The sequence below is a fragment of the Thamnophis elegans genome, chromosome 15 (assembly GCF_009769535.1).
Source record: "Thamnophis elegans isolate rThaEle1 chromosome 15, rThaEle1.pri, whole genome shotgun sequence".
In the NCBI taxonomy this organism is placed as follows: domain Eukaryota; kingdom Metazoa; phylum Chordata; class Lepidosauria; order Squamata; family Colubridae; genus Thamnophis; species Thamnophis elegans.
Window position 1 is genome coordinate 48,230,893 of NC_045555.1, and position 13,969 is coordinate 48,244,861.

The following is a 13,969-nucleotide window of genomic DNA, read 5'->3' on the forward strand; positions in this document are numbered from 1 at the left end:
TGTGTCTACAGACTTTCACTGATGTTGTGGACTGATGGCGTTGTGTCCATGAAAAAAAACAAATGATAAAAAAATAGGAAATATATTATACTCACAATGCAAAATACTGTATTGTAGTTTCTGAGACCGTTCAAGCATATACAGCAGATACATAATAAAGCTCAGGATTTTTTTTAATCATCTAAAAGAAGCAATGATGAAAAGATGAAATTCTGTTTATATCTCAACACCCATTTAGCGCATTCTGTGTTCACTTTTGAGAGACTTCACATAAGAGTGTGTGTAAACTCTATATATATTCGTAGATTTTCACGGGTGAAATATGCTAGTCTTCTTGTATTCGGGTCTTTTCATATATATATTTATCAGCACAAATAAAACATACATACATACATACATACATACATACATACATACATACATACATATTTATTTATTTAGTGTCACAACCCCTGGTAAGCCCCAATTATGGGAGGAAGCTAACCCTTTATTTATTTATCAGCACAAATAAACACACACACACACACACACACACACACACACACAGCTGATGAGAGCTAAATAGCTTGAAACTAGTCTCCCTTTATTTATTTATCAGCACAAATACAACATATATATATATGTGTGTGTGTGTGTGTGTGTGTTGTATTTGTGCTGATAAATAAATAAAGGGAGACTAGTATAGATCTATTTCAAGCTATTTGGCTCTCATCAGCTAGCCATACCCTTACTGGGATTTGAACCTGTGCTGTATTGCATCTTAGGCAGATGTTTATTTATTAGCACAAATACAACACAAATGTAACAAAGGCAACAGTAAAAATATTGGGTTTCTGCCTGGATGGTCTCTTGTGACGATCCGATGGACAGAGAATGGAAGCAGTGAACTTCCTCCCATATTTAGGCATACCGGGGGTTGTGACTTTAAATACACACACACACACACACACACACACACACAGAGGTGTGTGTGATTGAATTTTATAAAAATACTGAAAAGAAAAAGTCAATTCCTTGCACTCAGATACTGAGCATTAACCCTTTAAGTACTTCGTCCCCACCTGCAAAGGCTGCAGAACAGATTCATCTGACCCACATTTTTATAGCATCCCACTTAAAATCATTTGTGTACGTACAACCTGATGAAAAAGAGTCGCACGGAATACATAAATGGGTTTAGAACGTGCTGATAATAGTACAGATAATGAACCGAGCTCCATTAAGATTGTCGGGAGCAGAAGCCCATTGATATGAAGCAAGGAGGGGTTTTTCCCCCCTTGCAAGAAAAACTGTTAAGGTTAATTGAACGTGTGACATCTTTATCAATTGACTTCTAACGCCCACATAATACTGAGTGTTTCAAGAATATCTGCAAAGAATTGAATTGAATTTGAATTTATTTAGCTGCCCACTCTCAGAAGCCTCAGGGCGGCTTACAAATAAGAGATGGTTAAAAAAAATCCAGGCAAGGGGAAACCAGCTATGTGATCAACGCATGAGAAAAAGGGGGCTTCAGCTGGGTGATTGGTTGCATCATCTCGATTCCTTTCCTGGTTTTTTTCTTTTAAGCGTGGAATGAGTGATTATTTTTCATCTCCGCTCCCCACCACACCGCGAGTTGTATGATTCCCTTCATTTTAAGTCACCAGTTTAAAACTGCACTGTACTTTTATTTTAAATCTTAAACAGCAACTATACAGTAATGCTCTTATTCATGTTTATTAGTGCAACGTGTTCAGATATTCATAGATAGATTTTTTTTTCTCCCCCCCCCTAAAAAAAATAAACAAAACATTTTTTTGCTGAAAGTTCATGAACAGAGAGAAGTAATGCTGGCCCTTGAGATTAATAGATCCGAACAGCATAAATCAGTGAAAGGGTCAAATATGTATGGAAAATATAAAGGCAACCCCATTTTTTTGTTTTTTTTTGTTTTAGCAATGGATTAAAAAGGCGTGACGAAGGAAGTGATTTCATCCTGAATACAGCATAATTTAAACATCTGCTCTTAAAAGTGACGTTTTGTTACAGTGAAGTCCTATATATGCATTTCCTTAGCAATGAGGGGGGGCCAGGAGTTTGCTTTGAATGGTCCCAAAGCTTTTACTAGCTACTCCTGGACTGGATTGCCACGATGATGATGATGGCGATCATCGCATAGCAATGCACGCATAAGTCCTCCCTCCAATCCAGAAAATATTGTCAGGAAACAATCCAATCAAAGTTAAGCACTTTGGGTTTCAGGGTTTGTTTGTTTTTAAAAAATTGCAAGCCAGTGCTCAGGTTCTGCCTTTCTCACGAACATCAACGCATTTTTCAAAGTGCTCAGCTCGGGCTGCTGACATCTTAGTTTAGTTCTTGAGTGGATAATTGCACTCCTCAAAGAGTTAATGGGGAAGGGCTACTTTGCCTGGACTGATGATGATGGGGGCTACTTACTGGCAGGTTGATTCCCAAAGGCAAATGGACCACTGGTGGAGAGAGAGACATACTAGAGACATACACAGTGCCACGTTCAATGGGACATGCTTTGCAGAAGCATCAGAGCGCACCCTTATCAAAGCAACCTTTTAACCTCATAGAAAGGGATTGTGCCACTTAAAGGAATGCAGAAGATTTCCACACCCCCCCTTTTTTCTCTTTTCGTAGAGTCAAAAATGCTCTAGATTAATACCAACACGGATAGTCACAGCCTTTTACAATAGGGTGTTGTTTTTCCCCCCCCTTTGTACATATGCAACATTAGAAAACAACAAATGGCGTTTATCCTGACGGGGGTCATGCAGAAATTAAAAATAGTATTACTAATAACAATAGTCTTAACACCGGGGGAGAAAAAATTTACAACCAGTACAGCATTGCAGATGTTAACGGAGGACTTTTACCTAGTGTTTCCCTTCCAAAGAGAAAGAAGACGGAACAATGACATACACTACATGGTTTCACACGCCAAAGGCTACAGAAGATGTTTTTAGAGGCAGTTATCATTTTCGTAGGCCTAAAAAGCTGTGTTAGGCTGGTTATAAAATCCTTTCTTCTTCTGCTGACTTCAAAAAAATTAAATAAAGACCATTTTTTGTTGCAAAAAATAATCAAGGGAAGGGTGTGATGCTGATATGTGTAGAAATGTATCTGATGCCCAGATTTTTTTAAACAAAAAATAAAAGGAAAACAATACCACATTGCATGATACAGGTAGTTCTCCACTTATGACCATTTGTTTAACAACGGTTCAAAGTTAAGCGCCCTGGAAAAAGTAACTTGCATTTACCACTCTTGCCTTACCCTCATGGTTATGTGGCCACCATCTGAGTGCTTGGCAACTAATTCACATTTATGACCAGTTGCTGCTATGTGATTTTGGGCAAAAAAGTTATATTAAAAAGGCCCATTGGAGAAGCTAGATTTTAGCAACCGTGTGATTTGCTTAACAATTGCAATTGATTCACAATGACCACCGTCAAAATTGGTCGTAAAATTGGTTCCCTCTCAACACATGACAGAAATTCCAACCTCCACTGTGGTCATAAGTCAAGCACTACTTGTGGTAACCCCTCACCGTCTGCTTCCTAGGTTCACATTTTCGTTCCCCCCTTAAACATTACTCTGTCGTTCTTCCGAAAATAATTTTGAGGCTGCTTTTTTAAAAGCCTCTTCTTATTAAGAGGAAAAAAAGGTTGAAAACCTGTACAGTTATCTCAGGTGTCACACAAAGACGTAGAATTTAACTCGGTTTAGAAGGAAAGCGAAGACCGACAGGACAAACCTACCTAGGTCTACTCAGAAGTAGCAAGCCCACTGAATTTAACGGGGCCGACTCCCAAATTGCTGTACATGGCTTTGCAGTCCAAGATGCTTTGAGCTGCAAGCTGAGAAATGTGGCCCACCGCAACTACACAGTAGTTTCATTCTTCCAGGGCCCCGTTTTGATATTCCCTGTACTATCTGAGCTGTAGATCATGGCTTCGTGCAAGTTTCCCTTTAGGATCCCATTGTGGCTGGTTGTGCTAAACGGCAAGGATTGTGTCCGTGGATGCATTTCAAAATGAGGGCCTGTCTCAGTTTCTGGGACTTTAGCACAACTGTAGATCACAGTACTTGAATCACTACTCTCAGGCTGAGTGATGGTGGGATAGGGACTGTTTTTGGCACAACACGCCCGCCTGTGGCCGGAGTGACTGTCATGGGTGCTATGGGGACTGTCTGTATGTGAGCTGTGTATGCTGCCATCAATGCTTGAAGGGATGTGGTAAGCATACTCCCTTTCTCCTGCAGATCGATGCCGGCTAAAATACCGTGGCTTAGTTCTACTTTTCAAACACCTGTGGATGTGCATGTTGGGTCGGAAAGTCCCTTCGTTGTGGACATGAATATGAGCCTCATCTTCCAGGAGCTGATCACAATGCATTTTTGCACAACACGGAGTGACCGGCGAAAGGCAGTTGACGTGGTTTTGAACGGCCTGTAGATTAGTGAGTTTGCAGTGACTGACGGCCGGGTGATTAAAGAGGGCAGATTTACTTGGGCACGGCGATTCTTGAAGGCATGAGGCATGAGCTTGGCTTTCGCCGTTGACGTTAACTTTGGGACGGACGTTAAGTTGCACTGAGTAGGTGTTCCTTCGAGAAGGGCAGCAGGACCACCAGCAATGCCACACGTCGTCTCGCTTCGCACAGTGGTGGATGAGGATGAAGAGCCCCAAGGTGACGCAAAACGCTCCGTAGAGGCAGCTAAAGATCATATCCAAGAAATGTCCTTGGGAAACAGCCAGGGCGCCGAAAGTCCAGGTAGCAGTAAAGAGAAACAAGGTGAAAGCAGCAGCTCGGAGCTGAGCCTTGAAGGAGTGCTCGTTTTCCAACAAGGATGAAGACATCATTGAGCAGGTTGCCTGGGAAACGGACCCAATGTCTGTCATGTGACTATGGCCAAGTTCGGGACTCGCCAACCTCTGCTGATCTTCTATCCTTTCCTTTAATTCATACTTGCGTTCCGGGTGACGCCTCAATTGCACAAAGGTGCAGAGGAAGTAAACGCATGTTACCAGAAGAATGAACGCCAGCGGGCCATAAAATGCACCAAGGCTTGGCTCCCAGGACATCCAACAGCTACACGCAAGGAGAGGGTGGAACAGAGTTTAAAAAAGAAAGAAAGAAAGAAATCAAATCAATAATGTTGAAGACAAATTGCCTGCTGATGCAAAATAAATAAATACATTTACAATCAACTGTAAGTTGTTTAGAAAAAAATATGTCCTCTACAAAAATGGGGCTTACTATATGCATAGTAAAGGTAATTTTTTACAGGTGGACCTCTGCTTACAAACATTCCTTTAGCGGAGAGAAGAAAGAGAAGAAAGGGGGGTAGGAAGAAGGGAGGGAAGGAGGGAGGGAAGCAAGGAGGGAAGGAAGGAGGGAAGGAAGGAGAGAAGGAGAGAAGAAAGGAGGGAAGGAAGGAGGGAAGGAAGGAGAGAAGAAAGGAGGGAAGGAAGGAGGGAATGTAGGAGAGAAGGAAGGGGGGAAGGAAGGAGGAAAGGAAGGGGGAAAGGAAGGAGAGAAGGAGAAAAGAAAGGAGGGAAGGAAGGAGGGAAGGAGAGAAGGAGGGAAGGGGAAGGAGGGAGGGAAGGAAGGGGAGTAGGAGAGAAGAAACGAGGGAAGGAAAGAGGGAGGGAGGGAAGAAGAAGTAGGACCGTTGTAAGATAAGATGGATCTATGGGATGATAAAAAAGCAATCTTCAAGTATATTGTCAACAGTAGGGAAAAATTGTTATAAATACATATTATTAATAACAGTTATGAGATCATATAATTGTGAATGTATATATGAAATTGATAAAATAAAATAAATAAATAAAAAAACAACCAAAAAAAACATTCCTTTAGCAACTGTTCAACGTTAAAACATCACTGAAAAAAGTGACCTATAACAAGTCCTTGCATTTTGCAACTGTTGCAGCATCCCCCCATGGTCACATGATCAAAATCCGGGCGCTTGGAACTAGCGTGTATTTTCACCAATTGCAGTGTCCTGGATTTCACATGATCACCATTTGTGACCTTCCACATGGGCTTCTGACAAGCAAAATCAACGGAAGGTGGGTGGCAAAGTTTCAAAGGTGCTTTTTGGTAAGCATACTCCCTTTCTCCTGGGAAGAGCCGAGGTGGCGCAGTGGTTAAATGCAGCACCGCAGGCTACTTCAGCTGACTGCAGTTCTGCAGTTCGGCAGTTCAAATCTCACCAGCTCAGGGTTGACTCAGCCTTCCATCCTTCCGAGGTGGGTGAAATGAGGACCCGGATTGTTGTTGGGGGCGATATGCTGACTCTGTAAACCGCTTAGAGAGGGCTGAAAGCCCTATGAAGCGGTATATAAGTCTAACTGCTATTGCTATTGCTACAGCAAATAAAATGAAATGAGAGCCAATGGAACCCTTCTGTGAGTCGGGGGTATTTTCAAAAGGGTCTTCATCACAGGCCACTTCAAAACTTAGCTCCATAAAAGCACATAGAAGTTGGAAGGTCTACATTTGTGAAAAATGAATAAGGCATACAAGATGCTGTGCTGTGACTTAGTCTACACACATCCTTCTCTCCCCCTGAGCAATTTTACCCCCCCCCCTCCACCTGTTTCCTGGCTTTCTATTTCTCGTATTGTGATATCTGGTATTGATTGCCGGTGATTGAAGTGATTAAACTAAAGTAGCACCAGCTCTGTGAAAGTGCTGGCAAGGAAAAGTCTCCCACAAATTTATGAACATAAATAATCAGATCTTTTAACACCCTGTTGATTATAAGTGATTGTCTAATCACACGTGATGGAATAAATAGGTTTTAATAGGGTAGAACTTCCAGAAGAGTTTTGTGCTCTCTTTAATCTGCTGGAGTTCTTCCTTTTTTTTCTAATGTATTTCTCAAATGAAACTTCCTAAAAGTATTCCCATTAAGGAGAAATACAGTTTGCTTCCTCCCCCTTTCTACAAACATGGGAATACTGACTGGACATTAATTGAAATGCTTTCCTTAAACGCTACCAACATATCGTAATACACAATTTATTGGTGCCTCTGCGGTTCTTTCCAGTACTCAGTTAAACCAATGCATTTAGGAGAAATTGGTGGATTTCTAAATAGGTGTGCGTCCCCTCATGCATTCATATACTTACTTTATAAACGTTAAAACCCATAATTAGCATGCAGCATAGGCTCTGTGCACAGCATAATATGTAATGTTATAAAATGACAAAACCCACATGCTGATGGGGAGTAACTAACCTGACAGGGATCCTGGATTAGGATCTATGATTTCCAGCCTGAAAGTTATTTAATAATGGCTTATGCTTACAGGAAATAACAGTGGTGTCATACATGGAGAAAATAGGGATATACTTACAACTGAGCTCCGGCGTAACTTTTTATCCCATAATTATTTAGGTTGATTGCTGCAGTAATTCCACAGATAATAAAAGGAACTCCTCCACCAATCAGATAGAACCTGTTTCAAAGACAAATATTTGACAAGTGAATTTGCTTGGCATCAGGTAAAGATTTTTTAAAGTTTGAAAGAAGAGTCTTTGAAAGCAGAACGTAACCCAAGTCATCAGTTTCATTCACCCATTAAAATTGGAAGTAAAACAAACTGAAAATACAGTGTGATGATCTAGAAAGTAAAAGTTTCACATGTAGGAACATATGGTTTAAAAATGAAAGCTTTTCAAACAAAAAGGGATTACTGTTGACAGTGAGGTTCTTTTGTTTAAAAACGGAAGATAAAATAATTTTATTCTGAAAAAGTAGCCAAACCAAAATTTCAAGCAGAATGACCATATGTATTACATGTCATTATCCAAATTTAATATATTAAGAAGCATAACCTTGCAAAAGACCTATTAAACTAAGCCATTGTCCTTTGCAAACTTGGCAGAGCCTTCTCTATTCTCAGTCTAGAACCTGAGCTAATGACACAAAAATATATCACACACTGGCTTTGGACAAAAAAAATTGTTCTGTTTCATGCTGAAAGAAACTAGATGTTCTATCTTAAATTGATTATGTAATTAATGTGCTAGACCCCAAGATGAACAAACCTGAACCCATGAGCCTCCAATCATGAAATTTCCTTTGTAAATATTAGTGCACAGTAAAAACCTTTGATAGCAGAGATGGGAACCGGTGCTCTGAACAACATGGTTCTGATCTCAAGAAGAGATATAGAGGAGAAGAAGAGGACATATCGCCAAACTAGAAAATCTCTTTTACCAGGATGCTAGAATTATTCAAACTATCCAAAGCCAAGAGTAGAAAATAAAAAGAGGTAGGTGCTACATACGGCAATGTTGATGTAGTGAGATACATATATGCATATTGTGAAAATATATATCTATATATAGTGTGTTCTGACCCCCCCCCCTTCTTCGCTCGTTCAAAGACGACAGTCAGACAGACTTAAAAGGAAATAACTTTATCAGTCCTTGGCTCAGACTGGCTGCGAGCCCAAAATAAACATAAATAAAGTCTCTGGCAAGAAGATAACAGAATGCAAAAACAAAGAGCTAATTACAACAACACCAGGTTTACAGAAAGAAAGCAAATCACTTCTCCAAGTGTCTCTTTGAATCAGGGTTACAGAAAGCAAATCACTTATCCAAGTGCCTCTCACAAACAAACCACAACTGATGAACGATGAACCATGAACGAACGAATGAACGTTGACTTCTGCAACCAGGGCGTGGCACCATCAGTCCTTTTATCCCCAGAAGACGACACTAACGAGCCCCAGCTGCATTGTTATTCCTGCATCCCGACTCAACTCACAGCAAACGTCTGGTGAGTCACAACATAGTGTAATACATAATTCTGACATTCTGCATACAGGTTTTAGGAAAAGAACTTTCTCTCCCATTGCACCCCCTCTATGGGGAAGCTTGGTCCCAGAAGCGAGGAAGCCCTCCCCCTCACTAATCCAGCCTCCTGGAAGAGCGTGAAGACCTGGCACTGCCAACCAGCCTGGGGTTCTAAGCCTACCATGCGATCCTAGGGATGGTTGTTTGTTGGGCTGAAGGCTCTTCCTCTGCCTTTTAACTCTGCAATTGTCCTTTTTAAACTCTATTTTTAATCTGGGTTTTAACTTTGTTTTTAATTATAGCTTTCATAAGATTTTACTGTTTCATCAGTAAACCACCCAGAGTCACACTCGTGTGATGTAGGGGTATAGAAATTTGATAAAATAAATAATAGCAATAGCAGTTAGACTTATATACTGCTTCATAGGGCTTTCAGCCCTCTCTAAGCGGTTTACAGAGTCAGCATATCGCCCCCAACAACAATCCGGGTCCTCATTTCACCCACCTCGGAAGAATGGAAGGCTGAGTCAACCTTGAGCCGGTGAGATTAGAACTGCCGAACTGCAGCTAACAGTCAGCTGAAGTGGCCTGCAGTGCTGCACCCTAACCACTGCGCCACCTCAGCTCTTAAAAAGCTGGTTTACATGATATATTTACTCATTATGCTGACATAAACCAAACGTTATTTATGTCGTATAAAAGGTTTTAATAATTAAATAGATTTACCACTTCTTTTGCTACTTACACGTACAATAAGTAATAGTGAAATATGGGATGTTGACACTAGTTTCTTCTTGGAACCAAACCCATTTTAATGTGTGCAATGTGTATTACTAACCGTTATAATTAAACAGTGAATCATTGTCAGGCCCCATCATAAGCTGAACAAGTTTCCTAGGAGATATGTGTTTTTAAAATAAAACACCCATCCTCGTGTCCCTTCAATCAACGTAGTATAGAAATGACTCCGGTTGAAAGGAGCTCTAGAGGGGTGGTGCTCGATCTCCCACCTCAACCACTCTTGAAATAACAAAAGTCCCACTTTTCTTTGAACGACAATTCTATGTTACATACATTTTGCTACTAGAATTAATGGAAAAAAAATACATCTCTTTCCCACCTTCCTAATTAATCTTATTATCATTGAAAATGGTTTCCTCATCTAATCCAAAAGGCCATTCATGGCACCCCCCTTCCCGGCCAATGAACTCAAATGAGGACCCGGATTGTTGTTGGGGGCGATATGCTGACTCTGTAAACTGGAAAACTATGACTGGAGAAAAACAGCAGACAGCCTCTCCTCCTGCAAACATAATGGTGGGAATTGCAGTGATCTGCTTCTCTGTTTGATATTTACTTTTGAATAGTGCAGAGAAAGGTTTTAAGTCTACATATTTGTTGATTGCTAATTTATCAGCGGGCTCGGCTTGTAGGAAGTCCTGTGCATCCTCCCTGTGCAATACTCACGGGAAATGAGCGATTCACTTTAGACTAAGCTGGCTGAGGAATTCTGGGAGTTGAAGTCCACAGGTCTTAAAGTTGTCAAGGCTGGACATTCCTGGTCTAAACGAAAGCAATTGAGATCTGAAACATTTCTTCATCACTAGGCTTCCAGTCACACAGACCTCCTTAATATTGTGATAACATGCAAGTCTTGAAATTCAAGTCCATATCTTGTTCTCTGCCTTCTGAGTAGAGCCAAGGTGGCGCAGTGGTTAGGGTGCAGTACTGCAGGCCACTTCAGCTGACTGCTATCTGCAGTTCAGCGGTTCAAATCTCACCAGACTCAAGGTTGACTCAGCCTTCCATCCTTCCGAGGTGGGTGAAATGAGGACCCGGATTGTTGTTGGGGGCGATATGCTGACTCTGTAAACCACTTAGAGAAGGCTGAAAGCCCTATGAAGCGGCATATAAGTCTAACTGCTATTGCTATTGCTATTGACTGCAGCTCTGCAGTTCGGCGGTTCAAATCTGACCGGCTCAAGGTTGACTCAGCCTTCCATCCTTCCGAGGTGGGTGAAATGAGGACCCGGATTGTTGGGGGCGATACGCTGACTCTGTAAATCGCTTAGAGAGGGCTGAAAGCCCTGTGAAGCGGTATATAAGCCTAACTGCTATTGCTATTGCTATTATGCCTCACAGTCAGTTTAAACTGAATCACAGCATCAAAGGGCGCTGTGAATCTCATCCATTTTCTTAGTTCTATGCAATTATCTACTGATACAGGTAAATAAGAAAGAAAAAACACCAAATTCTTAACTAAGAAAATCTACTTTTAAAAATTTAAACTTTTACAGTACACTCCACCCTCTTTATCACACAATGATTAGCAACAGAAGATGGCACTGCATTGCTTTAACAAGAACTAGATAATGAGCTGTCAGTCACAGCCCATCTAATCCCAGTTAGGAGAAGCTGGCAGGACAGGCAATGATATATTTCACAACAAACAAGAAGCCTCCCGTTTCTCCGAGATCAAAGCACTGAAGAGGCTACTTCAGCATTTGCATTATCTGCAAATGAAAAACCCAGACCAGAAAACTCCCAACATTTCACTCTGAGTTATGTGTATTTTCTACCATCACAATTTTAGATCTATCACTTCATATATCTGGATCAAGGACTCTCCGTTTAAATCCATGAGTAGCTCTGCCGAGGCTAAGCAATATTGAAACAGAGTGAAAAGCTGCATATATCATCAAAAGTTACCCGAGCCAGTGAGTTCACCTCAAAAATATTGTCTTTGCTAATATTTTAGATGACATATTTGCATTCAGGTTGTTGTGTAGAAGGATATCTGAAGAACGTACACCAAAGACTGGGCTCACCATAGAGTTCTAGTAAAGCTTGACATTCATAGCTTCCAGGTGTGACATTCAGAGTAAGTTGAGTATCAAAGAACCAAAACTTCAAATGTTTGCAAGAAATAGCGTAGTTGCAGTAACTTAAATATTTCCATTGCAAGTGGCAACTTATTAGTATTTTCCATCTGTAGCCTTTATTTATTTTGCATAGAAAGTTTTTTTATTTTCCATTTTCATAGCATATAATCACATGTATACTATTACATAGTCAATATCATGTTGTATTATTAAGTAATTACATCAATTCATCTTACCATCATCTACCAAAGGGGAAAAAAACCCCAGTTATTGGCTCTTCTGCTCTCCATACACCATATTTATACCTTATCCGATACTTTCTTCCCCCTCTCTCCTCCCGCTTTCTACATCCTTTCTTCCCTCCATCATTTTCTCCTCTGCTTCCCCTTCCTTTCTCCTTCTCCTCTCTCCCCTTACCACTCCTCCTTTATACACCTCATCTTCCCCCCTCACCCTCTCTCCTGTCCCTCTCTTCCTATCTTTCTTCTCTCCTCTGCTTCCCACTCTTCTACATCCTGTCTTCCCTCCATCCTTTTCTACTCTACTTCCCCTTCCTTTCTCCTTCTCCTCTCTCCCCTTTCCACTCCTCCTTATACACCTCATCTTCCCCCCTCACCCTCTCTCCTATCCCTCTCTTCCTATCTTTCTTCTCTCCTCTGCTTCCCACTCTTCTACATCCTGTCTTCCCTCCATCATTTTCTCCTCTGCTTCCCCTTCCTTTCTCCTTCTCCTCTCTCCCCTTACCACTCCTCCTTATACACCTCCTCTTCCCCCTCCATCCTCTCTCCTGTCCCTCTCTTCCTCTCTTTCTTCTCTCCTCTGCTTCCCACTCTCCCTCTAATTCACTTGGTGTATTTCAGCTTCTGAGCAAACTCCATTCTATGTTGATGGTATTTATGCTTCCATTTCAATATGCATAAAAAACGTACATCTGTAGCCTTTAGAAGCCAGACTGTAACCTCACAATTTGATGTGTCTAGGAAGCAAAAGACTAGGCCATTAATTTTCTGCAGTGACTCTTAGTGGGAAGGGGGCCTTCATCTTGAAATGGCTGTCTTTGGCTAATGCCGAGAGGGAATGACAATGGCCAAACTGTGTCAAGGAAAGAATCACTGGGTCAGAGTGGAGAAGTGTGTAAATTTAACTTTAGAATCATAGGGCTGGAAGGGATATTGGAGGTCTTCTACTCCAGCCCTCCCCCCCTGCCCAATGCAGAAATCCACAGAGATGGGTCTACCTTTTCATGCTGTTCTCATTGCTTTGCAAACTGTTAAATACAACCCAGCATTTTAAATATTTGAGTGTTTGAATCTGCCAACGTGGTTGTATTTGCATAACTGCTTCAGCTTAATCCGTACTGAGCATGTTGTAATTTTAATTCTTATCAAAGAGGGAGAGAAAGAGAAAGAAATGGAGCATATAATTGCCTTTAAAGGGACTTGAATTGTTCTCTATCTCATTCGTTACTTCAAATGTGAATTTTGCTCAGCCTTCCTAGGAGATCAGACTTGGGACTTTGCATACAAAACACACCCTCCACCACTCCAGTTATATAATATTCGCATGAGAAGCCTTGTCCTTTTAATTTTCATGATCCCTTTGGATACAAGACTTATCTTTGACTTGGTTACCATTCTAAACCCTGAAATTGCAACCCCACCTTTGGACGCCTTCTCAACACGTTATTCTTCTTTATTTGATTCTACTCGGCTATCTCGCTTTGGATGCATAGGTATTTCATTGAAAGATGCACCTTTAAAAAGAAAAAATCCTAGAAGCTACCAGATACCTTAGAGCTACCAGAACATTATTTATAAAAAAAGGGGGAGAAGCAATCATTTTACACAACCAGATGCTTTTATTCACATGTGACATTTTAGATGGATTGCCTCTGGGCTACTTGGACTCAACGATAAACCTTAGATTCATCAACGACAGACATGCATTTTCACAAAGCGGCTGATACCACTTCATTGTTTTAAATGGAGGCAGCGAGGCATTTACCCCTGTATCCCAGAGGCGGCTTTGGGGGGCGCCTAAGGGTTTCATTTGCCTTCTAGCAGATGGAGGCGAGAAGGAATTTAGGCTAAATGTCACATTCAAATATAAACTTTCAGAAACAGAGAGCAATGTATCCATTTTGGCATTATTACAAACAACTATTTGAAAGATGAGGACATAGAGAGCCGAGGTGGCGCAGTGGTTAGGGTGCAGCACTGCAGGCCACTTCAGCTGACTGTTATCTGCAGTTCAG

The 13,969-nt window shown here is 41.1% G+C and overlaps 1 protein-coding gene across 2 annotated transcripts in view; it reads right to left on the reverse strand.

The window, feature by feature from the left end:
- Positions 1-1,703: 1,703 nt before the first annotated feature.
- Positions 1,704-13,969, reverse strand: part of ADGRA1 (adhesion G protein-coupled receptor A1) — a 324,929-nt gene continuing 312,663 nt past the window's right edge. For both annotated transcript variants that reach the window (XM_032232081.1, XM_032232080.1), the window contains exons 18-19: positions 7,384-7,485; positions 1,704-5,105 (exon numbers count right to left, since the gene is read on the reverse strand). In XM_032232081.1, the coding sequence (XP_032087972.1) occupies positions 3,893-5,105; positions 7,384-7,485 (1,315 nt within the window). In that variant the 3' untranslated portion in view covers positions 1,704-3,892. The remainder of the gene's footprint in view (positions 5,106-7,383; positions 7,486-13,969) is intronic.